General features: G+C 55.1%; 1 protein-coding gene across 6 annotated transcripts; it reads right to left on the reverse strand.

Annotated features, from left to right (window-relative positions):
• Nucleotides 1–5,320: 5,320 nt before the first annotated feature.
• PNPLA6 (patatin like domain 6, lysophospholipase) lies at nucleotides 5,321–27,763 on the reverse strand. 6 transcript variants are annotated; one of them, XM_006206339.4, is made up of 34 exons: nucleotides 27,663–27,763; nucleotides 26,367–26,435; nucleotides 25,944–26,031; nucleotides 25,730–25,812; nucleotides 25,449–25,546; nucleotides 23,439–23,579; nucleotides 23,192–23,351; nucleotides 22,793–22,873; nucleotides 22,475–22,603; nucleotides 22,048–22,128; nucleotides 21,793–21,955; nucleotides 21,354–21,437; nucleotides 20,941–21,050; nucleotides 20,655–20,822; nucleotides 20,495–20,572; nucleotides 15,478–15,683; nucleotides 15,131–15,262; nucleotides 14,928–15,051; nucleotides 14,363–14,476; nucleotides 14,015–14,090; nucleotides 12,180–12,323; nucleotides 11,887–11,950; nucleotides 11,415–11,583; nucleotides 11,064–11,246; nucleotides 10,821–10,939; nucleotides 10,482–10,638; nucleotides 10,084–10,200; nucleotides 9,931–10,000; nucleotides 9,368–9,484; nucleotides 7,276–7,577; nucleotides 6,318–6,434; nucleotides 5,967–6,063; nucleotides 5,746–5,855; nucleotides 5,321–5,617 (listed from the first exon to the last, which is right to left on the reverse strand). In XM_006206339.4, the coding sequence occupies exons 2-34, from the start codon at nucleotides 26,391–26,393 to the stop codon at nucleotides 5,543–5,545; spliced, it is 3,984 nt and encodes a 1,327-aa protein (XP_006206401.1). In that variant the 5' UTR covers nucleotides 26,394–26,435; nucleotides 27,663–27,763; the 3' UTR covers nucleotides 5,321–5,542. The 6 variants fall into 6 exon arrangements, with proteins under 6 accessions (XP_006206401.1, XP_031545689.2, XP_072803918.1 ...); XM_031689829.2 differs by lacking the exon at nucleotides 27,663–27,763 and having other exon boundaries at nucleotides 12,180–12,320; nucleotides 26,367–26,510; XM_072947817.1 differs by lacking the exon at nucleotides 27,663–27,763 and having other exon boundaries at nucleotides 26,367–26,510.
• Between the last annotated feature and the right edge of the window lie 69 nt (nucleotides 27,764–27,832).

Below are 27,832 nucleotides of genomic sequence, written 5' to 3' on the forward strand. Positions count from 1 at the left end.
GAAACCTGAGATCAAGGTGTTAACAGAGTTGGTTCCTCCTGAAGGCTGTAAGGGAGAGCTTGTTCTATGGTTTGCTCCTAGATTCTGGAAGTCTCAGGTGTTCTTTGGCTTTGTAGATGATCTGTCTCCACATCGTCTTCACTCTATGTGCATCTGTGTTCAAATTTCCCCTCCCTTTATAGAGACACCACTCATAGTGGATTAGGACCCACCTGAATTACCTCACTTTAACTTTATTACCTCTTAGAGACCCTATCTCCAAGTAGAGTTCCATTCGGAGGTACTGGGGAATGGGACTTCGATATATGATTTTGGGAGAATACAATTCAGCCCATAAGAGGCTCCATTCCAATTCCAGGTTAAGGGAGGTGCCAGCCTGCCCAGGGTCAGTGGGAGAAGTCAGGAGACATTGATTCTGGGTAGCTCTAGTGACCTGGGTTCTCCTTCTAGGTCCATGGAAGACTTCTTTCCTGAGGATCAAACACTGTCTCCAGGAATGCAGCCTAGAGTGGGAACCTCAACCAATCTACTTCCCGGAGAGACAACATAGGATGGTGGGTAAGCTTATGAATATGAGTCCCAGCTCCATCCCTTAGCAATTGTGTAACTTAACCCCCTCTCTGAGCCTTGGTTAGAAGGCAAGGAAAAGGGGAAGTGGGGATGGGGAATCTACCTTAGGCAGTAGCTTCGGACAACCTGAAGAGGGGATATTTGAGGACAGATTTATTCAGCTACACAAAGTGCAAAGGGCTCCAAGGTAAGAATCTATGGAGAGTTTGAATAACAGAAGAAATGCTGGTGCAGTTGGTGGAGGAAGTGAGGGTGGAGTGGAAGGCAGTTACGCTGGAGATGTCGACAGGGAGCAGACTTGGGTTGCATTTTCAGCTCAATGCGCCCCCCCAAATCTAGAGGGGACAGTGGAGGTGGGGGCTCCGAGGGGAAGGAAGAGAGGGATGGGTGGGCCTCAGCAGCACCTTGGATAGCTCTCTCGCTGTCCATGGTACTGACACACGGAAACCAGGTTCCCTAGAAGGGAGAAGTCATTAATTCAACAGTGGGGACACAGGTGACTAAGTTCCCTATCCTTGAGGTGCTGAAGTTCCCGGTATGAATAGTGAGAACATCAGTAATGACCGATTGATTATCTTATTAATGACCATAATTTACTGAGGATCTCCTATCAGCTTAGCCTGTGTACATGGGGGAGGGGAGTTTGATGGGCAAAATAATGTCTACTCCCCCCTAAATTCGCATGTGTACTAATTCCTGGAACCTGTGGATGTGCCACCTTACATAGCAAAAGAGATTTTGCAGATGTGATCTTTTTTTGGGGGGGAGAGGGTAGTTGGGGGAGAGGTAATTCGTTTATTTATTTACTTTTTAAATGGAGGTACTGGGGATTGAACCCAGGACCTCATGTATGCTAAGCACTTGCTCTAACAACTCAGCTATACTCTACCCCCTGTTGCAGATGTGATCTTGAGATAGGAGATGATCCTGGATTATCCAGATGTACCAATGTCATCACAAGGATCCTTATATGATGGAGGCAAGAGGGCCAGAGGCACAGAAGGAGATGTAATGATGGAAGCCGAGGTCAGAGTGATGCATGGTGGGGAGGATTCAGCCAGCCATTGCTGGCTGTGAAGATGGACGAAGGGGCAATAAGCCAAGAAATGCAGTTGGCCTCGAGTAGCTGAAAAGGCCAGGAGACAGATTCTCTCTCAGAGCTTCCAGAAGGGAACTCAGCCCTGCTAACACCTTGGTTTCAGCCCACTGGGACCCACTTCTGACTTCTGACCTCCAGAATTGCAGAACAATAAAGGTGTGTTGTTTTAAGCCACCAAGTTGGTGGTAAAAAGTTATAGAGGCACTAAAAATACTCAAGCAGGAGTCAAAGCTCAGAAAAGCCAGGTCTTTTGCTCATGAAATCTAGAAATTGGAAGAAGTGGGAATACAAACCAGGTGTCTGACTTCAGACTTGTGTCCCTCACTTCCTCACCATGCTGGAAACATTTTCCTGGTGTTATGGGCTGAACTGTGCCACCCCTTCCAAATTCATACACCTAAGTTCTAATCCCCATGCAACAGACTGAAGGTTTGGATCCCCACTTCCCTCACCACCAAATTTTTACATTGAGATCGTAACCCCCAATGTGATGGTATCGGATGGGCCTTTGGGAGGGAATTAGGTCATGAAGGTGGAGCCCTCATGAATGGGATTAGTACCCTTAGGAGACCCCAGAGAGCTCCCTTGCCCTCTTTGTGCTGCTTGAGTATACAGCTAGCAGTGGCCTTTTCCAGAACCCAGCCCTGCTGGCACCTCATCTTGGACTGCCAGCCTACGGAAGTGTGAGGAATAAATTTCTGTTGTTTATATTGTTTAATAGTAAGAAGGAGGAAGGTACTGGTCCATGCTGCCATATAGATGAGCCTCAAAAACAAGCTGATCAAAGCCAGATACCAAAGACTACATTGTATATGATTCTGCTTATATGAAATACCCACCAAAAGACAAATTTGTAGAGAAGAAACTAGGACAGATGGCAGGTGGGAGTGGGGGGAGGAGACAAGAGGCTGCAATGAGCTTGGAGGAATTTTGAGGGGTGTTGAAAATGTTCTAAAACTTGATCGTAGTGCGAGTTGTATGACTCTATAAAATTACTAAAAATTATTTAAATGTATGCTTAGAATTACACTTCAACAAAGATGTCAATAAAATGTACAATTTTAAAAACAAAAAAATTGTTTCTGTTGTTTGTAAACCAAGTCCATGGTACTTGGTTATAGTGGCTTGAATGGATAAGACACTGTGGTATCTCAGAATGTGAGTGTATTTGCACATAGGACCTTTAAAGAGGTATAATTAAGTTAAAACGAGGTCATTGGGGGTAAACCCTAGTCCACTGTAGCCGATGTCCTTATAAGAAGAGGAGGCCAGGACACAGACACCCAGAAGGAAGATCATGTGACGACACAGGGAGAAGACAGCCACCTACAAGCCAAGGAGAGAAGGCTCAGAAGAAACCAGCCAACACCTTGATCTCAGTGACCTCTAAGTCTCCAAAAAGAGAAATAAACATTTTTTCTTCAGCCCCTCAGCTTGGGTTATTTTGTTATGGGAGCTCTGGCAAACCAACGTACCTGGGGGCTCTGGGAAGCTGCAGCCCACCTCCAGCTTGACCTGAGCCCCCCTGAAGAGTAGCACCTCCAAATTCACAGAGCTACCAAGCATTAGGATGCTCAACCCGCCCCAGCTAGTTCAAATCATGAGCTATTTCAAGGTGAGGAGGGGACTTCAGAGGACCACATAGAGACAGGCTGTACATGGGCCCCAGGGCTGTTTTTGCCCATCACATCCTCTCTGGACAACTTCACCCATCCCCATGGCACCAGCCTCCACCGCTGTCCTGATGCCTCCAGACACGTTCCTGGTACAAAGCTCTCTCAAGTTCCCATCCTAAACGTCCAGAGCCCCTGCTGTCTCCCCTAGATGGTCCCTCCGGCTCCCCAAACAACGTGGTCAGAACAGAGCCTGGCATTCCTCCTGCTCCTTTCCCCTCACCCCCGTCAAGGTAGAGATGCCCCTCCCCTGTCACCTATGCCAAGGTCCCCTCATCCTCCTCTGTGTCTCTTCCCCCATCGTGCATCCGTCTCTATGTTCTGCTGAGTTTTCTCGCACACATTTCTTGGGCACTGTCCCCTCCCCACCGTCTCTGTGTCCACTGTCCTAATTTAGACCTCGTCATCGCTCCATGATCCCTGGCCTCCAACCTCTGCTCCCTCCAGTCCATCCGCTTGCAGAAACAGATCTGCCTATTCTCTCCTCTGCTCAAAAGCCTTCCCGGGCCACCCCGGGAGCACAAAGTGGTTCAGCCACTGGGGGCAAGAGTTTGGCGGTTTCTCAGAAAGTTGAACACAGAATTACCATATGATCCAGCAAGTCCACCTCTTATGTACCTAAAGGAATTGAAAGTAGGGGTATTTGTACACCTGTGTCCAAAGCAGCATGATTCACAATAGCCAAAAAGTAGAAACCACCCATGTGCCGCTGACAGATAAATGGATAAAAACGATGTGCTCCATCCTTACAATGGACTACTATTCAGCCTTCAGAAAGGAAGGAGATTCTGACACCTGCTACCACATGGATGAACCCTGAGGACATGGTGCTCAGTGAAATAAGCCTAACGGACACAAAAGGACAAAAACTGTATGATTCCACGCATGTGAGATCCGAGGAAGGATCGAATTGCTAGAGACAAACCAGGGGCTGAGTCCGGTTGGGAGTTAGCATTTAACGGGGACAGAGTTTGAGTTTGGGAAGGTGAGAAACCTCTGGGGACGGATGGTGATGATGGTTGCATGACAGAAACATATGTAGTGCCACCGAACTGTACGCTTCAAATGGTTAAAATGATAACCTTTATGCCATGTCCATTTTATAAAACACACAGCTAAAACAAAATCCTCCAGGGCTCTCTGCTGCCCTCAAGATACTCTTATGAATGAGCCCACTCTTTGCCACATCCCCACTCTGGGTCCAGCATATGGTGGTGGGGGTGGTGGCCGGGAGCACACAGTAGGGACAATGGCTGGGAGCCCCAAGAGGCCCAGGTAGAGTCTGGTAACAGTAGCACCTGATGAGGCAGGTGCTATAAGCAGCCTCACTTCACAGGTGGTATCACTGAGGCTCGGGGGCTCAGTAACGAACCTGAGGCCACTGGCAAGAGGCCAGGCTGGGATTCCACCCCAGGGAGCTTGGCTCCACAGTCTAAGGTCTTAACCAAGATGCCAGGACAGTGAGTGAGGGCCCCTGGGGTCAGGTCTCAGCACACAGTGGGGACTGCCTCACTCTGTGCCCTCAGCTGAGCACACAGTAGGGGAACGTCTAGGAGACTCAGAGTAAAGTTCTGAGACCAGGGCGCCCATATGTGGGTGTGTGTATGGAGTGTCTTTCGGGAACCAAGCCTAGGAGCACATGCGGTAGGAACGTACCGAAAATATGGAGCGCCTGCACACAGTAGGACCAGTCGAAGGGCAGAGGCTGAGGGAACCTAGTATAGAAAATGAGGGGTGCCAGAATGGGCCTCTGTGATCCCTGGGGGGGTGCACCCAGCATCTGGAGGTCCTGTGGCCTGGAGCCTGCAACGAGTGGGGCTACAGGTGAATTCCAGGATGGCCACTCACAGTGGGGGAAGCTCAGCCCAAGGCTGGGACATTGCGACAAGCTCAAGGCTGTTTCAGGCCCTAGCCTCAGCTGTCCTGAGCATGGAAGGCGGAGTGAGGTACCCTCTGAATCCAAAGATGACATAAGGTCACTTCCGAGAGGGAAAGGTTTATTGGAGTAACTGGTCAAAGGTTATCAGTGCAGCGCTGCCCATCCCCTAGGGGACAGGGCAGTCCAGTGTGTGGGCCCTGGGGGCTGGAGGTCACAGAGGACCCAAGGGGTCATAGGCATAGCAGCAGGCAGAGAGGGAGTGCATCATCCCCACAGGGCCCACCCTTAGTCCAGCCCAGGAGGGGACCACTCTCGAGGTCCTCAGGCGTCCGTAGCTGAGCTGGGAGGGTCCTGCGGCAGACAGCGCCGGTGCCTGAGAATCGACTTCTCCTCCTCCTGCAGAGACAGGAGAGACCCTCAACATGGGTGTCACACAGCCCAGGACACTGGCACATGTCACGTCACTCAGCACGCATCAGCCTTGTCTTCCCACCTCCTGGGGGCCCCAGGCCACCCGCTCTCACCATCTCAGAGGCAGTGCTGGGGCTCGCGCCCTCGGGAGAGCCCCCTTCATCCCGCGAGCAGTCGGGTCCCGCGTCTTCCTCATACTCCGTTAGGCAATCCGACTCCTCCCCTGGAATTGGTGGGTGAGGTGGAAGGGGCTCAGGCTGGTCTGGCATCTCCATCCACAGATGCTGACCCCAGGCCCAGCCCCTCCGTCCTGGGGATGCCCTCGGCCCCTCACCATCAGCACAGCCATCTGAAACGTAGCTCGTGGGGGGCTCGATCCGGGACACGATCTCTGCCAAGTCGGTGAAGCCAGAGCTGGGGAAGGCGAGCACCTGTGGGGTGGGGTAGGGAGGGGTGCGGGAAGCTCTCAGGGGTCTGCAGGGGTCTGCAGGGGCCTGAGGTGTTGGGGGCTGGCAGTGTCCGTGGGCTCAGAGATTCTGGCAGGAGAGGGCTCTGGTCTGAGGGGCTCAGTGAAACTCAGGGAGGTCTGTGGTCAACTGAGGTTTGCGGGAGACCCAGAGCGGACTGGGGGAATCTGTGGTCAGAGTGGCCCCATCGCAGGAGGAGGAGGAGGTCACAGGCTTACGTCTGCACGGCGGCTCTCATTAAGGTCAGCAGATCGCCGGTCCGTGAGCATCTTTTCAATGATGTCGCCCCGGCTCCAGCCCCCAAACACGGCCTTCCCATACTGGTAGCCCACATCCTGCATGAAACGAGAGGGCTGGGGTCATGTCTGCACACACCTCCCAGCCCCCAGGGATATTTTCCTCTCCCCTGTCCTCTCTGCTTATCTCCACCCTGTCTGCCCCTTCCCTAGCCCTTCAAAGGCCTGACGCTTTGAGGGAGCTGGCATTTAAGGCTAAACCTATTTCAGAGTCATTCACTTGTAGCACACTCACCTCCATGTCTCCTAGCCTGTGCCCCTGCTAGACATTACCAATCTTTACCCATTCTTTCCCACTCAGCCCCATGCAGTGTGCCAAGTACCAAATGACAGCACAAGCTTATTTCAAGGTCTGCAAATAAGCAGTACACAAGTCAGTGTCACCGTCTCCCACACCCATCACAGACCTCGCTAAGCCATCACGGCACGCCTTCCCAGTGAGCCCAGAAAGAGCACTGGACGTCTTTACTCAGGGCTCTGGGCAGCAGCTACTGATCTTTTTCAGCTGGTATGGACACATTTTGCTGGGTCAGTGGCACATTATATGTGGCTCTGTCCAAGTATATCCCAGACTCATGGCAGACATTACTAACTGATCATGGTTCTCAATCCCAGCAACGTTGGAAAGGGCATTGGAAATCTACCCGGTGCTTCAGGCAGTGCAGCTGGCACATAATGAGAAACTTAGTTCATACACAGCACATGCGCAGCCTCACCCCCTTGCCACACTCACTGCAAACATCACTAATTGATTACCGTTCTATTCCCTACAGATCCCAAATGGAGCCCTAGACTCCTTCCCCTCGTGTTGCTCTGGGTTCTCAGTAGTAAAGCTTTGCCGGCCCACCACACTGGCAGCGAGTCGCTCCCACCCGCTCACATAGATCTGGTCGAACTTCCCGAAGTCCATGGTCTTGAAGCAGTCAATGGGCGGGCGCAGGTACTCGCAGTAGGAGCTGGACTTCACCACCTCCAGCTGCCGCACGCAGGACACATAGGCCAGGCGAGACTGGATTTCAGCCATGTCTGGAACCTTGATCTTGTCTGCCCAGGGGTTCAGCCGCTTCCACAGCAGCCACCAGCCAGACAGGCTGTCCCCGTAGGTGCTGAGGTCCGTCTCGTCCTGGCTCCCCACGTCAATGGCAATGACCGTCTTGGCACCCATGCTGCGGGCAATGTCCGCTGTGGGGCCAGGGCGTCAACGGGCTGCAACCCACCAGGACTCGGGCAGGGAAGTTCAACCCAGTCCCACAAGCACCATCATGCACGTGGTCATGCAAAAAAAAGCCCACACGAACAACATGCCAGCATACAAAGGGTGTGGAGGAGGTGGGGTCAGATGTCCACATTGTTTTTAGGTCTGGGGAAGCAGGACCAGGGGAATGGAAAAGGGAGAGGGACAAAGCCACTGGGGAAAGAGACAAAGGTCAGACACATAGGGGACAGAGACATGGAAGGAGAGAGATGCAGAGAGACTAAGAGTAATAAGGATGCCAGGAGACAGAGACGAAGGGATGAAAGTCACAGAAACAGAGACTCAGAGATGCAGGGAGATGAGGTGTGAGGAAACTGACAAGGAGACGTAGGAATAAAGATACAAGAGACAGAGCCGCGGGGAGACACGCAGGGGACCAGAGGGAGCAACGGAGGTTTGTGGGTGAGGAGGAGATATCTATGGCCAGAGATATGGAAGGAGAGAGAATCCAGGTGGAGAGAGAGACCTTGAGACTGTGACAGGAGCAGGACAGAAGGGGGGTGATGGCCCAGTGAGGAGGGTGCTGTGGCCGTGGGTCCATGTTTGTGTGTCCGTGTGCCCTCCTGAGGGTCCCTGGGGTGGGTCTAGGGGAGCCTGGAGGGATGTGGACAGGGTCCTACAGCCAAGTCCAGCCCCCAAAGACACCCGAGTTTCCGTCAGACTTTGCCCATGTCCCTCACAAGCTGATCTGTGTGTGTGCCTGTGTGTGTGTGTGTGTGTGCGCGCTGTATGCATGCCTGTCAGGTGTGTGCACCTCGTCTGTACGTTTGTGAACATACCCACCTCCAGGTGTGCTACACCTTTGTGCACACACCCAGGCCTAACTGTGTTCCTTTCAGTCCATGTGTACCTAGATCAATGCCTGTGTGTTTCCTGTGCATCCACGTGTGCGCGTCCACCTGTGAGTTTCTGCATAAACCTGCTCATGTGCATGTGGTTGTGTCAGTGTGGGTATCTGCGCAAGACACCAGTGGTGGGAGCTGGCAAACTCTCTAAAAAGGGCCAGAGGAAAAATAACTTCGGCTTCGCAGGCAGTGTGGTCTGTGTTGCAACCTCTCAACTCTGCCGCACAGACGCAGCCACAGACGAGGGGAAGTGACTGGGTGTGGCTGTGTAGGAGTTTATTTACGACATCAGGCAGGGGGCTGGGCTTCTCATGTGGGGTGTAGCTTGCTGATCCCTGGTCTGCAAGACTGTGAGCATCTGTGTAGCCAGTATATGCTTGTTTGTACAGCGTACTTGTATCTGTACGCTTCTGGGTGTGCGGCATTTTAATTCGCAATACCCCCGGCCTCTCACCTACACGCTTCAAGTCCACGGATGTGAAAGAAAGCTTAAAAGTCATGGAGGAGCCCCACCTGTCTGCATGTGTCCACACATACACGTCTGAGGTTGTGTGTGGGGTGGGCAGAGAGCATGGCGTGTGAGGACACATGCCCAATGTCATCAACTCCTGTGTTTGTCTGTGCACGTGCATCTGATCACACCTGCCAGGTGAGCATCGGTCAGAATGTGTGTGTGAGCACAGGTAGCTGGCGAACATGCCCAGAAGTGACCCCCGCTAGCCGTGTGCTCCTCGCCGTGTGTGTGTATCTACGGCTGCACGTGGCTGCGTCCCTCACCTGCACACCTTCCTGTCCTCGGGTGTCCACACCCATGTGCCCACTACGTGTCCGCCCGGGTGTCCGGGCTCGGGGGCGAGTGGGCGGCTACTTGCCTGGCAGGTTGTTGATGTAGCCGCCGTCCATGAGGAGGTGCCCATCCTTGGGGTCGCACAGTGGCGGCAGGTAGCCCGAGAGCGTCATGCTGGCACGCACGTATCGCCACAGGGAGCCTGCCCGGCAGGACACACAGACACAGACACGCACAGGCACACTCAGACACACTCGGAGGCCCTGCCAGCCCGGTGGGCTCGCTGACCTGGCACGTTGTTGACGTAGCACCCGTCCACCAGCAGGTGCCCGTCCCTGGGGTCGCAGAGTGGGGGCAGGTAGGGGCAGTAGGAGGCGCTGGCCCGGACGTAGCGCCACACGCAGCCTGCGGGGACGGTGTGAGGGGGTGAGGCGCCCGACGAGTCTCCTGCCCCCCCCCCCCCGAGGACAGACATACCTGGGGCCTCTGGGGCATTAGTGGGTGGTGGTTAGTGCTCGCCAATCAATCAGGCCAGGACGGAGGGTCACTCATGTTAACAGTGTCCCAGGTGCTCGGCTGCCCCCACCCCCGTACCCACTTCCCACACGGCCACTGTGGTTGTGGTGGGTTCGGCTGGGGGGCACCCACCATCTTTGTGGACACGCATGGCCGAGGCAGTGATGTCTGTGGTCACGTTGAAGTACGGCAGCCACAGGTCCTGCAGGGACAGGGACCAAAGTCCAGGAGGAGTGGGGCTCCTGTGGGGGAGAGGTGGGGTGGGCATGGGGGGGATGGGTGCACCTCAATCTGTTTGTCCTGGAAGACACGGTGGATGCTGCGGTTGAAGGCCGACCCCGTGAACATGGAGGTGACAGGGTAGGTGAGGTCCAGCACGGGCTCCAGCACTGAAGTCATGCTCTAGGGGCAAGGGGGCCAGCTGGGGTCAAACAGGAGTCCCTTGGGGTCACTGACCTAGGTGTCCCTAAGGGTCCTGATTGTTCCAGATGGGAGCTAGGGACCAGGTTCACTAGCCAGGAGGTCACAGAGGGTCATCCAAGGTCCTGGAGGTATCTGTCTATTAAGATCCAGGTGGGGTTCACAGCTTAAGTCAGGAAGGGTCAGGAGAAGCCCAGTAGTCCCTCTGGGATCAAGTTTCAGGGTGTTCCTGGGGTGGGGGATCCCCTCCTTGCAACACACACCTTGGCCCACTCCCGGGCCCGCTGCTTTGTGCGGCTGGCGCTTCGCTCCTCAGCATACAGGGCTCCTATGAAGGAGCCGATAGACGTGCCGCCCACCAGGTCAACAGGAACCCCCGCCTCCTCTAATGCCTTCAGCACCCCGATGTGTGAGCAGCCCCTGCAAGGGGGAGGAGCCTCAATGACTCACTGGGGATACCCTAAGTCCCATCTCCAGGGATCTTCTCCCATCTCCTCCACAAGCGAGGACCTGGTGCCAGCCCCACCTCTATGGCTGGGGAGGAAGCTCCACCCCTCAAGTATCCTGGCCCCGCCCTAGCCAGTGCTGACTCCACCCCTCACCTGGCCCCGCCCCCGCCCAGCACCAGGGCGATGGTGTTGCCTGTGAGCACCCGCGCCAGGCGGGAGAAGTCGCTGTGTTTGTCTGCGCGCCTGGAGAAAACCTTCTCATAAAGCTCGTGCTGGTTTGAGAGGAGACAGAGACGGGGCCCATGAGGATGAGGGGTTAGGAGGCGGCATCAGGACCTGTCCCTGCCCCAACCCCGCTGTTCCCTCAGCCACGCCCCTTGGGTAGAGGCCCCTCACCAGCTTGGCCGGGCTGCGGCGAGAAAAGAGGCGGCGCGGACAGCGCAGATGCAGGTGTCCCGAGCACCAGCTGCGCATGTTGAGCCACTCCACGGTGCGTGTGGGGCCCGGGCCCTCCTCACGGTGCAGCAGGACCAGCTGCTTGAGGGCACGTACCGCCGTGTTCTCTAGCATCTGCTCCAGCTGCCGGGGAGCGGAGGACGCAAGTCACCAACGCTGGTGGCTTCCTCCCTGCTCCCCACACCTGGTCACCTAGCCCCACCGGCTGAGGGTGCATGTGGCCTGGAGCAGGCACTGGGAAGGCAGGGAGTGGCGTCCTGCGGATGGGGTCACTGTGCGTGGTCTCCAGACCTGGCCAAGCGTGGGCTCCTGGTCGCCCAGGCCGACGATGAGGATGCAGTCGGCCTGGCGCAGGCAGCGCACGGTCCAGGGTGTCAGCGATGCGTCGGTCTGGTAGAGCACTATGCGGTGCGTGTCCTCCTGCTGCGCCAGCCACCCTGACAGCCGGAATTCTTGGATGCTAGGGGTGGGTGTGGGGAGTGTCATCCTGGGGCTGACCAAGGGTCCCATGTCCCCAGAAACCATGTAGATCCATTGCTGTGGGGAGGGGGACTTAGACATCCAAGCTCTCCTAATATGTCTGCACCCTGGATTCACCCCATGGTCTCCCCCCCTCCCCAGTGACCAGATGGCTAAGGCACATGCTTCTTGTTTCGCAGTGTAGACTGGAATAAGGTGAAAGAATTATAGCCTTCAAGCTCATCCCTTGTGAGCGCCCCCCCCCCACTGCCACCCTGCACCCTCTTGCACCGCCAGCACACACCTGTCCAGCGCAGAGGCTCCCAGGCGTGCCCGGATGATGTCACTGTTGAGAAGGAGTGTGGGGCCTGGGGATGGGGGAGCAAGGGGGTTTAGGAACCCAGGTCAACAGAGCTGGAGACCTCTCCCAGAAAAGAATACCACCCACTCTGCTCCCATGACCCTGTTCCAGCCCCCTACTCCCACCCAAGCCACCCATGCATCTCCATTCATTGGCCAACACCCTCCCCCAACACGCAGGTTGCCACACACAGACCACAAAGGCCTGTCTTTGCCCACGCCCAGTCCCAGACTGACCGATGGCTTGCAGAGCATGCTGCAGCTCCAGCATGAAGGCCACCATGGGCACCTCGGCACACACGGGCAGCACTGCCACCGTTGCCAGATTGCTGGCTGGGTTGGTGAGTTCCGAGTGAGGGGGGACACCCAGTCCCGAGCCTGCTGAGACCCCAAAGGATGGTATTTGCTGGACAGTCCTGTGTCTGGAAAGGTCGACTCTCCATCTTCACAGAAATCCCTGCCCCTGGTCCCTCAGCTGAGGCTTAGTGATGCCATAGTGAAGGTCATGGCCTCAATCCTGGGCCCACAGCCTCAGCCACTATCCTTGATAAGACCAGGCCATCTGACCTTTGGTTCTGGCCCAGTCTCCTCAGTGAGCTCCCTTACACAATTCTACAACCATTCCCGTCTTCCACTCTGCCTCTGTGGACCCATCTGGGCCCTTACCCCATTCCGACCTCAGAAGATCTGTCCATGGAAGGGATCTGAATGCAAAACTAGACAAAATTAATATGTTTTTGACCCATCTACTGCTTCCCAGCTCCTCCACTGACACCTCAAACCAAGCCATCCACTCCTATCTCTTGACTGGACTCTCACTGCTTCCTCCCCTCCAACTCTTCCCATAACAGTATGAATAAGCTCAAATGCCTTTGGCCTCCAGCCCTTTCCCCCATCCTCCCCCTCACTCACTTTCCTCCTTGAAGCATTTCAATACCACCAAACCCCGTAGGCTGAGCCATCACAGTTCTCTTCAGTGTCTGGCCCCATCTCATTTATCAAGTCTCAGCTCATTGTCCTCAGAAAAGCCTCCCTCCGCCTGCAAGTCACATACCATCAAGATCCTCTTTTGTTTTCTTCACAGTACTAATCAGACATTGTACTCTTTCTTTGTATTTTAAAAACTAGGTCTTGCCTGCTGTAATCTCCCCTAGGGCCCTTGTTTGTCTCTAAACTCTCCCATCCCTGTGTCCTGCACAGCGCTAGGCATGGACTGACTAGGTGCTCACAGGAAACTTCCTTTTTTGTAGAACATCTACAGAAAAGTTCTAAAGAGTCTGAGATCTTAAAGTCCCTGCCCCTACAGCTGCCACAGAACCACACCAAGGTTGGCCCTGGCAGCCAGGTGGGGTTGAATGGGTATTTGTGTGCCTGGCGCAGGACTACAGGGAAAATCTGTCCGGGAAGACCCTGGGTGTGGGGGCAGTTCTTGGCCATGGCTCACCCCCGCCCCTATGCTGGGGATCCCGGTGACGGGGCTGATGGGAAAAAAAGGAGAGTAGAGGTTGCTGGGCTGGTCCAGGTTCAGGTCGCCATAATGTGGACCCTCAGGCCCGTATATTTCTGCACACTTCGAATCTGACTCTGTTTCCCAGTGTATCCTAGCTGATGGAAACTAGCATGCCCTGGGAAGGGACCCACACCTGCCCCACTCGCCGGAACTGGGAACCACAACTCCCACACGCCAGTAACCTACGAAGCCACTTCCCAACATGCCCTGGGCCCCAGACTATATTTCCCCGAGCACTTTAGGACTCCATCTCCCGGCAAGGCCTGACACCCAGAGCCAAGCTCTTCCCTAAAGACTCGGCCTCTCAGCACGACTTATATTTTGGATTACAAGAATAAGCACGCCCTGGAGGTAGGACTTGGAGACAACCCGAACTCCACCCGCGCGCATGCACCGGAACTCAGACGCCCCCCTACTTCCTGCTTCAAGCCCCGCCCAGGGCGTAGTATACACGCTGGACTCCATTTCCCAGGATGCCCTGGGCTCATGGCTCCCTCTCTCAGCACCAGCTAGGCTGTTGGACTACAACTCCCAGCATTCCCGGGCGCCAGCAGGCTCTCACCTGGGAAGGGTCCTTGCAGCTGCTGCAAATTCCCCAGAATTTTCTGGCTCAGCAGATGGATGAGGCGGGTCACGACCTGCGGCGTTGGAGGCCGGTGGTCCAGTGACACTGGAGGAGCAACTGGGCGAGTACCACCTTTCCCTCCTCCACCATGTCGCCTGGGTCCCCGTTATCTGGGCCACATCCCGAGCCTCGCTCTCACTCAGACGCTTCACAACCTCCCTAGGTCTCCACCCTCATCCGAACCGCCATTCTACACTTTAGGCCTTGCCTCCTCTGGGGCCCCGCCCCCTCTGCCATCTATCCCGCCCCAATTAGGAAAACAGCCCACAACCCAGTGAACTGCACCTGCGGGTACCGACGTTTGATGTGGCCTAGGGTGCCCTCGGGGAGTTTGGCCAGCTCCGTGTCGCGCACCGCGTGCACCGTCGTGGCGCGTGGCTGCCTTGTCAGTGCCTCCACCTAGGGGATCGCGTGCATGATCAGGGCTGCTTGGGCCAGGAGGCTGATAGGTAAGGGGGAGAACGACCGTAGGTGCAGAGAGGAGGCGGCATTGTCCTATTCAGAGAGTCCCCAGAGATGGGGGTGGAGAGAACCAAGCCTCACTACCCATCTCAGGGCTCTAGGGAAAGGGAGAGGGCAATGATCCGCACCGAGCAAGGTCCCTCTTCTGATGGAGAGAGGTCTGGGAACGGAGTCAGATCAGACTCACCATCCTGATGAGGTTGTCCCCACCACCCCTACTCCCACCCCACCCCACGGAAAGGAGCTGGAGAAAGTGGATGGTGCAAGGTCAGAGGTAAGGGAGGGCGCGTTCACTACCCCATCAGATTACTCGGGGTGGCGTGTATGTTGAGGGTGGGGGAAACTGGACTGGGAGAAGTCAGAGCTTAGTGAATGGGGCTGCGCTCACCACTCCTATGAGGTCCCCGCGGCCATACTCGCCCACCAGCTCCTTCTTGCCGCTGCCACGCTGGATAACACTGCGCAGCCGCCCATTGAGCACGATGTAAGTGCAGTCGGAGCGGTCGCCCTGCCTGGGGTGGGGGCGCGGGTCAGACAGCAGGGGCCGTGGTAGGCGAGGCCTGAGGGGCGAGGTGGAGGCGGGGGCTGCACCTGTATAGTGCGCGTCCCGCCTCCACTGCCGTCCAGTCAATGGCGAAATCCATCTGGCGCACAAAAGGCGACATCCTCGCGGCTACGGTGTGCGCGGCGCTCAGCACCACACTGGGCTGGGCACGCATGATCCTGTAGGCGAAGAGGTGGGTGTACATGGGCCAGGAGCGCCCTGGAACAGCCCTTAGGGAGTGGAGAGGGCGGTGATGGCCTGGAGGTGGGCCAGGAAGAGCTCAAAGCTGCCCTAGATGTTGGGTATTCAGAGGGATGGCCTCACTGAAAGCAGGATGGAGTTGGTCAGGGCCCTCTGAGCATCACTCCCACCCCAACATCGGGCCCAGTCGTACTCATAGAAGTCGGACTTGGAGATCCGCAGAAAGGTGCAGTCGCGCTGGGCTCGCAGTGTGAAGATGAGGGGCTCGCCAGTGAGTACCGCCAGCTGGCCCACCAGCTCTCCAGGCTGTGCCACGAACAGGCAGACGTCCTCGGCCTTGTCTATCATGCGCTGGTAGACGTGCAGGCAGCCCCAGAGCACGAAGTGCAGGCTCACATCCTGCCGGGCAAGGGCCAGGAGGTAGGCTCAGGGGCAACACCCCGCCCACAGTTCAGGTCAATGCACTCCATAGGAAAGGTTAAGGAAGGAAGAGCTGGAGGAAGTGAAGCTTTTCCCTAGCACTGAGCTGAGCAGTATGTGATTCCCGTTGGGCACCCAGAGCAGGCATTGCTAATCAATCACCCAACTCAGCCCAGATTAAGGCCCATGGATTCCACACAGCCAGCAAGAGGCTGCAAAGACTGGCTCACAGGAGCATAGCTGAGCTTAAATCCTCTTTGCTTGTGCCGGGCAACCGCATAGCCACATAGAAAAGAATAAAGGTGGATCCGCACCTTACATCATATCAAAAGGATCAAAGACATGAATGTGAGAGCTTAAACTATAAAACTCTTAGAAGAAAATACAGGGGTCAATCTTGGTCACCCTGAATTTGGCAATGGGTTCTTGGATATGACCCTAAAAACACAAGCAACAAGCTGAAAAATAGATAAACTATAGACTACATCAAAATTAAAAACTTTTGAGCTTCGAAGGACTCTATCAAGAAAGTGAAAGGACAGCCCACAGAGTCTTGGAGAAAATATTTGCAAATCATATATCTGCTAAAGGTCTGGTATCCAGAATATGTAAAGAAAATTACAACTCAGTAATAAAAAGACAAATAACTCAAGTAAAAAATGGATAAAGGCTCTGAATAGACATGTCTCCAAAGAATGTCTATGAATGGCCAGGGAGCATGTAAAAGGATACTCAACATCAATACTCACTGGGGAAATGCAAATCAAAACCACAATGAGAAGCCACTCCACACCCACTAGGATGGCTAGAATCAAAAAATGTCAGAGAGGATATAAGAAATTGGAATCTTTATACACTGCCAGTGGGAGTGTAAAATGGTGCAGTCACTGGGAAACAGTCTGGCAAAAATTTAAAACAGTCCTCAAGGAATTAAAAATAAAGTTGTAATAGCCAAGACATGGAAGGAACCTAAATGTCCATTGGCAGATGACTGGATAAAGATGTGGTATATACACAATGGAATATTACTGTGACATAAAAAAGAATGAAATCATGCCATTTGTAGCAACATGGATGGATCTAGAGATGATCATGCTAAGTGAAGTAAGGCAGACAGAGAAAGACAAATATTGTATGACATCACTTGTATGTGGAATCTAAAAAATGACACAAATGAACTTATTTACAGAACAAAAAACAGACTCACAGACATAGGAAACAAACTTACGGTTACCAAAGGGGAAAGGGGGAGGGGGAAATTAGGAGATTGGGATTAGCAGATACAAACTACTATATACAATATAGATAAACAACAAGGTCCTACTATAAGCACATGGCACTATATTAAAAGTCTTGTAATAACCTATAATGAAAAAGTATATATATATATGTGTGTAACTCATTCATTTTGCTGTACACAAGAAACTAACACATTGTAAATCAACTACACTTCAATAAAAAAAAAATAAATGAATAAAAATAGAGTTGCCATATGACCCAGCAATACAACTCCTAGGTATCTACCCAATGGAAATGAAAACGTGTCCACACAGATCTTTGTACGTAAATGTTCATGGCTGCATTACACAGAATAGCCAAAAGGTGGACATAACTCAATGTCCATTCAACTGATGAACGGAGAAACAAAATGTGGTAGGTCCACACAATGGAATAGTACTCAGCTGTAATAGAATGAGGCACTGACGATGTGGAGGAATCCTGGAAACATCATACTAAGTGAAAGACGCCCAGCCACAAAAGGCCCCATGTTGTAGGATTCTATTTATATGAAATGTCCCGAATGGGCAAATCTATAGAAACACGTAAGAGCAGTAGTTGCTTAGGGCTGGGGCTGGTCAGGAGGTAGGAGATTGATGGCTTAAGGGTATGGGGTTGCTTTTCAAGATGCTGTTCTAAAATTGACAGTGGTCGCTGCGCACCTCTGAACATACTGAAAGCCACTGGGTTGGCCGATCTCCCTTCTGAGTGAGATGGACTGCCCTCTAACTGTGGAGTGTGTAATTACTTTTACTTTAAACACCCAACCCCGTGGCCTTTCTCTTGCCTTCTGAAACAGCCAGCACTTTCCCTATGGAGTATGTATCTCTCTAAATAAATCTACCTTTACTCAAAAAAAAAAAACCCAAGAAAAAAACCCACTGAGTTGTACTCCTTAAATGGGTAAATTGTATAAAATATGTGAATTGTATCTCAATAGAATTATCACCAAAAAAAAAAAAATCTCCTTTGCTCCCAGTTCCCTTGTTCCCCTCCATCCCTGTTGATTTCCTCGTTTCCTAGAAATGGACTATCTCTACCACAGGATATTTGCACAACCTGCACCCTCTGCCTAGAATGCTCTTTCCTTCCCCTTGCACCTAATTAATTCCTCCTCATCCTTCCTCCTTTGCTGGAGGCCACTTTCTCAGAGACACTGCCCTGCCTAGAACAGTCTTGTAGAGCTGAGAACATCTCCTTGGTAGCACGAAGCAAGTGTGATTTTACAACAATCTATGTAAACCTTTGAGTGTAATGTCTGTCAGAACTGTGAGCTTCCCTAAGGCAGGGACCCCGCTGGTGTTTACTGCCTGTGCCGCAGGCAGCATGGGGTCCAGGACATCTGTCCAGCAGAGCCTGGGACATAGCAGATGCTCAGTTCGCGGGTGCCCCTGTCCCGTCTGGTTAGCCTGCCCCACTGGACACCTCTCTGTTCCATACTTTTAAATAAAGAACTGAAACTGCCCAGAGACAGACAGATTCCTTCCTCATCCATCACACAAACCTGTCTGATATCCCACGTGGCCCCAGTGAGCGCCAGAACACTGCAAGGACCCCTGGGAGGGCACAGCCCCAAGAGACAAATAAACATGCTAGAACCTCCTAAGACAGAATTTCCAGACTGCATCTGGGACATGAACAGGAGTGACTAACATCAGGCTGTTCTCACATTGAGAAGAGTGTTTCTTTGCTGCAGGACTTCTCAGAGCCTTGAATGTGCTAATGATGTTCACTGTGAGCTTCTGAGAAGGGATTAAGAGAGCCAGCGTTTCCCAAACCTATTTGACCCAAATTCCTTGTGATGTAGGCGTTCGATGAAATACACTTTGGGAAACGTTTGTGTAGAGTAGGGTTCCTCAACCTTAGCGCTGTTGACATTTAGGACTGGACAATTCTGTTGTGACGGGCTGGCCTCTACATTCTTGCATCCCTGGCCCCATGAGATGCTGGTACCACCCTCCCAAGTCAATCAAAAATGTCTTGACCTTGCCAAACATCCCCTGGGGGGCAGAACTGCCCAGGGTTGGAAACCCTTGGGGTCAAGTTTCAGAGGGGGCACAGCAGAGGAACGTCCTTAACAAAGTCCTGAAGGCCCCAGGAGCCTCGAGCGGCCACAGAGCAGCCTGGCCTGGCAGTGGGCTGGGGCTGGGATGTGCTAAGCCCAGCAGAATTGCCCAGATAAGCAGGGCCCAGGGCCCCCTTTAAGAACCCTGGCATGACCACACTTCCTCAGCCAGTCCTCCGAGAACCTCAAACGGCCGGCACAAAACTTCCTCTGCAGTGGGGGAGGTAGAGCTCAGTGATGAGAGTGCGTGCTTAGCATGCACCAGGTCCTGGGTTCAATCTTCAGTACCTCCATTAAATAAATACATAAATAAATAAACCTAATAACCTCCCCCCCAAAAAAGCTCAAAAATTCCTCTGCAGAAAGGAGCCCCCACTGCAACAAGCAGCTTGAGGTGACAACTGAATCAACCGATCAACTGATAAAACAATGACCCAGCCAGCTAACAGAGGGGGACATCCCTACCCACTCCTCCAAGCCCAGGCCTCCCTCCCCCCAGCCTGGGGAGGTGCTTCGGTCTCAATGCCTAAGTCATGTCACCCCTGAGTCCCCCAAACCCACCCCACCCTGCTGTGAGCGCTGCCCCAGCCCTACGCTGGCTGGTCACCCTTGCAAACCTTAGCAGCTCAGAACTACTTCCTCTTTAATCCTCACAAATTCTAGCGAGTAGTTACTGCTATGAGCTCCATTCCCCAGGAGAGGAAGATGAGAAGTTTCGAGATGATTCACCCAAGGTCACATGGGGAGTCGGGGTGGAGTCTGGATTTCAACTCTTGGCTCCCTCCCTAGCCCTCGCCCTCTGTGCTCCTGGACTGTGCCACCATGACTGGCCTCAGTTTTCCTGGATGGAGGACGGAGGGATCGTGGATTTCAGTCTCCTACACCTCCTGCGTCCTGCCAGGAGGCACTGAAATCCAGCTCGCGGGGCTGGTTCATGGCCTCCAGGTCCAGATTATCATCTGTGCCCGTTTTCTGAGCACCCATCCCAGCAGGGACCCAGGACAAGAAACAGACAGCATCAGAGTCTGTCAGAGTTGAAAGGTCAGAAAATAGAGGTTGCAGGAAAGGCCAGGACAGGTGAGAGGGATTAAATGGGGTGGGAGGAGGTCCCAGTATAAAGGGTGCAGGAGTTGGAGGTGAAAGGTCAATAGACCCAGAGGACATGGGGTGGGAGGGCTGGGGTCAGAGGCATAGAATCCGAAGGTAAGGGGTTGGAAATCACAGACTGAGAGGTCTACATGTAGGGTGAAAAGGCAAGGGTCAGAGGTCAGACAGGTCTTGGGTCAGAGGTGCACGATCAGAGGAGGGGCAGGGGAGGGTGTAGCTCAGTGGCAGAGCTCTTGCTTAGTGTGCATGAGGTCCTGGGCTCAATCCGCATTAATAAATAAATAAATAAACTTAATTACACTCCCCGCCCAAAATAACAGAGGTCAGGGGTCAGCCTCACCTGGTCCCCTTGGCGGGCAATGATGGTGCCGGCTTTGGCATGATGCAGCAAGACTCGGCTATTCAGGAGGGAGGGGTCCTGGGGAAGAAAGGGGGTTGAGACCGGCCCAGCCAGGCCTCCCCACCCCGATCTGGTCCCCCAGACCTGCCTGGCTGCCTACCTCAATCCGCATCAGCTTGGCCAGCTCCCGCTTTGCTGCCTCAAAGATGCTGCTTGTCTGGCGGCCCTGGTAGGGCCCAAAGGGGCACCCGCCAGTGGCTGACTCGTCCTCACAGTAGCTGTACTCACAGGCGCCTGCCGGCTGCTCCCGGAGCTCCTGAGTAGGTGTCTGTGTGGGACACAGCCTGTGACCACCACCCACTTCCTCCTCGGGGATCTCCACCTTTGGCCAAGCCAGGGTCCTAGGAGGGGGTGGGGGTGGGGTGGGGGAGTGGGTAAGGCCTCACCCGAGCGGGGGTTGCCTGGGGTGCCCCTGAGGCCTCTTCCTGCAGGGACACGGAGATCCGGCCACGTTCATATGCCATGTCAAAGTCTGAGCGGGGGCCACCCTGCAAGCCTGCGGTGGGCAGGAGGGAATAAATGCAATAAAGATGAGAGTGACTGTGGCCGGAGTCTCAGCAGCCACTACCTGTGTACCACAGACCATGTCTGTACAGACATGACTGCTCAGTCACTGCAGCCCCCCTCGGAACCCTCCTCACCATGGTTGGGAGGGCACCATCTCAAAGAGGACCCGCAGAGTCATGAACAAGGGCTGCCAATGTTCCCATTTTGCAGATAAGGAAAATGAAGGCTGGCAGCCTTCTCATTCAACCCAGAAGCTCGATGGCCTCCCCCTTCTCGACCCAGTGCCCCAAACCTGAGATGTCCACTGGCATGGAGATGCAGCGACTCAGCAAGGGGGCTGAGGGGGCTTCCAGGGATGTGGGCTTCACTGGGTCCCCTGGGGGAAGACATGTGTTCAGGCTCCTTCCCCTCAGAGCCCTCAGGTCTAGAGCTAGGTTTAGGGGCTGGGGAGCTGAGGGGGGCCTGGGGAGGGGTTAGCTGAGTCCCTGGGGAGTGGGGAACTAGGAGAAGCGATTCCAACGGACCCATGGGACTGAGGCCAGGGGTCCTGGGGGACCAGACAGGAGTCAGACCTGGGTACCTAGCTAAGGGGTCCCTGGGAGGCTGGGCAGGCCAGGTGCGAGTCTCAGAGGAGCCAAGAAAGGGACTGGGGGCAGAGGCTGGGCTTCCTGGGACAGTGGGCTGGGCCAGCCTAGGGTTCCTGGGGGCCAGGGAGGGGTCATCCTGGGTACCTGCAGGTCCGGGCAGTGGGGCACCAGTGGGGTCAGGTGGCCGGCCAGGGGTCTCCCTTGGCTCCTCAGTAGCTGAGGTGCTGGCCACCCGCTTGGAGCCACGCACTGGGCTGGTGCGGGATGGGAGGCCCGGGCTGGGGAAGAGGCGCAGAGGCTGGATCTCCTGGAGGCAGAGAGGATCCTGGCGGCGTGTCCGGGAGGCAGGCACCAGGCACCACACTCCATGCCAGCCCGGGTGCCCTCCCCGCAACTCACGTGGCTGAAGAGCTCGTTGGTCAGACCCAGGTAGTTGTGAAGCGCCAGGAAAGTGACCCGCTGCAACCTCACCATGATGATCTGTGGGGGCATGGTTGGCAGAGGAGGGGCAGGGGAGAAAGAGCGTGAGCCTCAGGAGAAAGTTGGGACCTAGCATTAACGGGGTGGGGCCACAGAGAGGGAGAAGGAGACGGAGTGAAGGTCAAGTTGGGGAGTAGTCAGGGGCTGGGCAGGGCCCAAGGAGCTGGGGAGAAAGCCACAATCAGGTGGCAGAAGCTGGGGAGACAGGGCGGAGGGAGCTGATGGGAGGAGTCAGGGGAGCCAGGGAGGGCTGGCTGCTCAGGGCCGATAAACACAGCTTGAGGGCCCATGGACGGCTGGGCTGTGATGGGCAGGGGTTGGTGGAAGGAAGTGGACGGCCCCTGACCTGCACCACTCGCACCAAGCTCTCGGGGTACTTAGTGAAGACGGCTGAGAAGGCCTCCACTGGCAGCCGCAGCACCGTGGAATCTCGGGCCGCTCGGGCGGACACAGTACGCTGGGGGTGCTGGTGGCCCTGGGGGCACAGGGGTTGTGACGAGAACGAAGGTCAGGGGCTGTGAGCCCCCTCACGGCTCCCCCAACCTTTCCTGATGCCAGTGCCTTGAGGGACCACTGGCAGCATCACGGATGCGTCAGAGATTGGGGCCCTCAGAGTGTGTCCTCCTCTCCTGCCTCCCCACTCCCCTCCACAGTGGTCACTCACAGTGATGACATCCAGGATGCTTAGAAGGCTGTTGACACTGTCCCCAGGAACCACTTCCTTCACCACACATTCCTTCCCATCCTGAGACACGGGGGCAGCCACTGATCAGCGCTACCTCTGCCCTGCCAACTCGCTTTCCACCCCCTGATCACGCCCCTGGTCCTCATTCTCACTCACCCCAGTGATGGCTGACCCCCCGACCCCAGGGAACCTTCTGACCAGCATTCACTTCCTAGCCATCGCTAATCCCAACTACTGTGTACACTACCCCACACGCCCTTGGGCATCCATCCTGACTCCTGCCGGCTCATCTCAAAAGACCACCAACCCTGCTGACCAAAAGCAGTGCCCATCCCCAGCACCCGTCACCCGCAGGGTCCCCAGGGGCGGCCCACTCACAGGTCCTGGCAGGCAGAGCTCCAGCAGCCCGTCCTGCACCACGTAGATGCTGGCGTCGGGCTGGCCGGGCCGGAAGACGTAGTCGCCCTGGCCGAGCCGCTGGAAGACCATGTGCCGGCAGAGCTCCAGGAAGAGTGGCTTCTCGAAGTGGCCCAGCACCCTGCCGGACAGGGAGAGGGGAGAGATGCAGGTCAGGGCAGCCCCAGCTCTGCAGCACCCCCGCCCCCGCCTGCACCCTGACACTGACCGGACGTTCTTCAGCATGTAGAGCACCTCGGAGGGCAGGTGGGAGTTGGCCAGGTCACCCTCCGTCAGGTCAGCCTCCAGCACGGAGGGTGGAGGCTCCTTCCGCTGCAGCGTTGGCGCCTCTTTCTGGATGCGCAGGATCCTGGTGGGAGGAGAGGGGTGTGGGGGTGGGGGGCAGGGAGAGAGCTCAGGCAGACCTGAGACCCCCACAGAGCCCTCCCCCGGGGTCTCTAGAACAGGGGTCAGCAGCAAACTCTGGATGGCCAGTCAAATCAGGCCTGCAACCTCTTTTTGTAAATAAAGTTTTATTGGCACTCCGCTACATTCATTCATTTACATGTCATCTGTGGCTACAACATCAGCGCTGAGTAGTTGCAGCAGCATTGTATGCAGCCTGCAAAGCCCAAGATGCGGTCCTATAAAGAAAAAACTCGCTGACCCTTGATGTAAAACCCTGAGATCACCCTTTACGAGTCACAGGTTCCTCAGTTGGACCCTCTAGTTAGGCAGAACCCTGACACAGCTTCCAAGATAGGAGCAGATCCCAGAAAAAGCACCTCTGTTTTGCCATGGGACCCTAAAGATAGCCTGTCTAGCAATCATAGACTAGGCTCCTGATAGAGCCTCCCTCATGTAGGCAGACCTCTGGGGGAGTTTCCATTCAATCAGGAGACCCCAGACACAGTCTCTCTGCTCTTTGCAAAGATTGCTCAGATGGCCTTTCCTTCCAAGTCTCAGACAACCCTGAGATAGCCCCTCTGATGGTTACAGAGACGCCTGAGACAGCCCTTGGTACATGTGGAGAATCCAGGTACAGCCCCTCAGCTATCATGGGCCTGGGGGAGCTCCTCCCCCAAGTCACAGTTAATATTGAGACAGTCCATCCACTGGTCACAGGATGCCTGAGGGAGACTGTCCAGTATGAGCAGACCCCTGAGTTAAACTCCATGTTATAGAGGAATCCAGAGACGGCTCCCCTTCTGATCAGGGAGGTCCTTGGGCTAGCCCCTTGCCCAGGTCAGAGAGAGCTGAGATAGCCCTCTCAAGGTCATGATGACACCAGGGTAGCTCCTCGAAGGTGTACAGACATGGAGATGGTCCCCACAAGGTGGAGAGATACGAGATGTAGACCCTCAATGGATCATAGAAAATCCAGCTCCTCTTTCTACTCAAGTCATACAGAACGGTGTGACTGCACACACCTGTTGGTGGTGGACAGCTGTGACCTGGCCCCTCAGTGTGAGGAGAACTTGAGACAGACCTTCAAGTAGACCCTATGACGTCAGGAGACCCCAGAGTCAGCTCTCAACTTAAAAAGATCTGCAAGGAGATTCTTGTGTGTGTGTGTGTGTGTTTAATTATTGTATTATTTAATTACTTAATTTTGGCAAGGGGGGAGATAATTGGGTTTATTTATTTTTAGAGGAAGTACTGGGGACGGAACTCAGGACCTTGTGCATGCTAAGCATGGACTCTTATCACTTGAGCTACACCCTCCCCTGCAAAAAGATTCTTGAGATAACTACTGGGGAACAGAAACCCCAGACACAACCTCCTTAGTGTGGGAAGAACTCCAAGGGAGGTGACATAGAGAGATGCTTTCTGATGGAGAGAGATCCTTGAGATAACCCCGAGAGACAGCTCCTCGAGCAGGTCACAGAAACACCCTGAGATAGCCCCAGTGAGACACCCTGGCATAAATCCTCTCGCATGGGGAGACCCCAGATTTGACTCCTAAGTGTCCAAAGAGACATCCGAGATAGTGATCAGGAATTAAATAACTCACAGATAACCCTGTGGCAGGGGAACATCACTGAGAAAGCCCTCAGGGGACAGAGGCAGCCTGTCTGGTGCAGGAGAACTCTGGAATAGTCCCTCTAATGTGGGACGACTCCTAGGACAGTCCACAGAGTTCAAAGAAGATACACCCTTCAGTGTAGGGGTGTAGGTTGATCACTCAAAAAGCCCCAGACATAGCTCCCAGCACCACGTACACACAGCACATCCTTACTTCTTGGCAATGTTGAGCATCTTAAGTTTCTTCTTCATGCGTGGCCGCGAAGTGGTGGAGACGGAGGCGTCCACCAGGGAAGAAGTGGATTGTGACACCTGGGAGGATTAAGGGTGGGGTGGGGAGATGCGTCAACTGCCAGTTCAGACCCTAGGGAAGAGAGGGTGCATATCCAAAGGCCCTTGATCAAGGAGGGGGGCGCGCTTACTAAGAAGTGTAACTAAGGAAAGGGCAGGGCCTCTGCGTGGCCAGCGGGAGCCCCATGGGGGTCCCAGACTTACCTTCCGCATAATCTTCCGGCCATAGAAAAGCACTTTGTCTCTCTTCCGGAACCGATACCGCGGGCCATCCGGGGCTGGGGTTTCTGGGGGATAAGTGCAGAGGGGTATTCTAAGTTCTACGCACACTCCGCACGGCCAGAGAGCCGGACGCTGCGCGCAGTCTCCAGCAAATCCCCACCCCTCAGCCTCCCCAGAAGGCCCTCCGGGTCCTCACTCGGTACTCGAAGTCTCCGCACCAGCAGGAGGATGAGCACCGCCGTGACCAGCACCGCAACTCCAGCCCCGATCATCACGCCCAGCACCTGCGGGACGAACGGTACTGGCTGCGCATCACATCCTCGTCCCGCCAAGCCTTCCTCGGGGGCAGGGACGCCCTGGACCCCTTCCCGCTGAGCCAAGTCCACCCCCGAAGTCACAGCCCGCTCGGGCCTCGATGTCTGCATCTGCAAAACGGGCCAGCGCTGCTCTCTCCGGTGGGGCACAACTCTTTCTAAGGGCTCGGCGGCCCGCAGTGCACGCCGGGAAACGTAGTTCCGCCTGAACAGACGCATTCTGGTTCGCGCGGGACGGTGTTCATGCGCGCTGAGCACGTCGGGAGTTGTAGTCCCCGCGGCTCCGCACAAACCCCAACTCTTACCATTCCTGTTTGCAGCGGGGCCTCCATTAGTTGCTTCAGGCTGAGCGACAGTTCTGGTAGTCCGGAGTCCTGGAGAATAAGAAGCGGGAGGAACCCGTAGCCAGTCATCTCCCTGGGCCCGCCCTTCCCCTGCTGCAAGCCCCGCCCCTTAGCACAAGCCCTGCCCCCTTCGTGCTGGCTGCGGGGGCTTCTCCTCTGCAGGCTGGGGGGACGGCTGGGGGTGCTCTTTGGACCAGTGGGGTGGAGTAGATTGACCTGGGGCCCGGACTAAGGAGTGAGGTGGGTCCTGGGCTCCCTGCGAGGCTCCTCTACCTACGCACCGGGCCGACCAGATGTTCCACTTGCCTACCCCACCCTGGGACCAAAGGGCAGGTGGCTGGACACCCACTGTCACCAGACAGAGAACAAGTCCCTGAAGGGTTTGACTCCCTCCAGCAGGTGGCCGCCTCCCCAGCCTCTGCGGGATTCATCAATCCTGGACCACAGACTCCTAGGCCACACCCCCGCAACCCCTGCGATGACTGGATGCCCCACCCCAGGAAAACTGGGCTCACGAGTCTTGGGGTCGAGGAGATGCCTGGCTCCCGGCCCAAGCCTGGCTCCGGAGAGACCTAGGGTCGGGGGCACGCGAGAGTGCTGCAGGGACCTCCAGCACAAGGGGTCGTAGGACAATGCCACGGTCTCAGAAATATCCTGGGGAGCTCGGAGTGGGGTGGGTCCTCAAGGTGTTACTGGTTGATGCTGTAGATTTACTGTCACGTAATAGTAAAGTTATGGGGTCTCGGATGGTGCGGAGCATCACTGGGTCTCTGGGAACCATGCTGGCGCCATTGCTGGGAGACAACCAGGGACGCTGTAATTCCAGAGGGTTGGGGTGGGGTGTCACTGTAAAGTTAAGAGATTCTGAGGAATATAGGGCTATTACTGGGAAAACCAGGCGCTGGGTGGGCATGTCCCTAGAGTCTTTCAAGCATGATACTGAAGAATGCTGGAATATTACTGAGACTTTTCTGGGAGGCTGAGGCTGTTTCTCGCGCCATTAGAGTATTAATGGAAATTTGGGGAGTCACTGGGCCTTTGAGACGTTACCTAGAAAACCCGCGGGGGACTAGTCCCCTTCTACCTTCGGCCGCACCTGGATACCGGTGCGAAAACACCTGCCGGGAGCTGGGGAGATGGAAGCGTCCAAGTCGAGAGCTACCGGGAATCGGCGGAGGACAGATCTTGTAAAGCCAAGGGCTCGCTAATGACCCTTGAACGACCGCCTCTGCGGGCGCGAAGGAAACCCAGACTCACCCAGGGGCCCGCAGCCAGGGTCCACACTGCGCCAACTCCGCTAGCGTTCAGCCCATTGCCGCAGGCGCGGCCCCTTTAAATTATTCACGGCAGGGCACGCCACAGCCCCGCCCCCCCGCCATGACTGGACGGTCTCGCGGAGTCCGCCACGCTAAGTGTGGCGACGCTTT

This window comes from Vicugna pacos, chromosome 22 (genome assembly GCF_048564905.1).
Source record: "Vicugna pacos chromosome 22, VicPac4, whole genome shotgun sequence".
Taxonomy (NCBI): Eukaryota; Metazoa; Chordata; class Mammalia; order Artiodactyla; family Camelidae; genus Vicugna; species Vicugna pacos.

Coding starts and splice junctions, on each gene's coding strand:
- PNPLA6 (XM_015241101.3), bottom strand. CDS start 26,172: ATGCAGACATCGAGGCCCGAGCGGGCTGTGACTTCGGGGGTGGACTTG. Junction 15,052..15,130: donor GCGGGACGCGCACTATACAG/GTGCAGCCCCCG, acceptor CCCCCACCCCAG/GCAGGGCGACCGCTCCGACT. Junction 10,639..10,820: donor CTGGGCGGGGGCGGGGCCAG/GTGAGGGGTGGA, acceptor TCCCCCTTGCAG/GGGCTGCTCACACATCGGGG.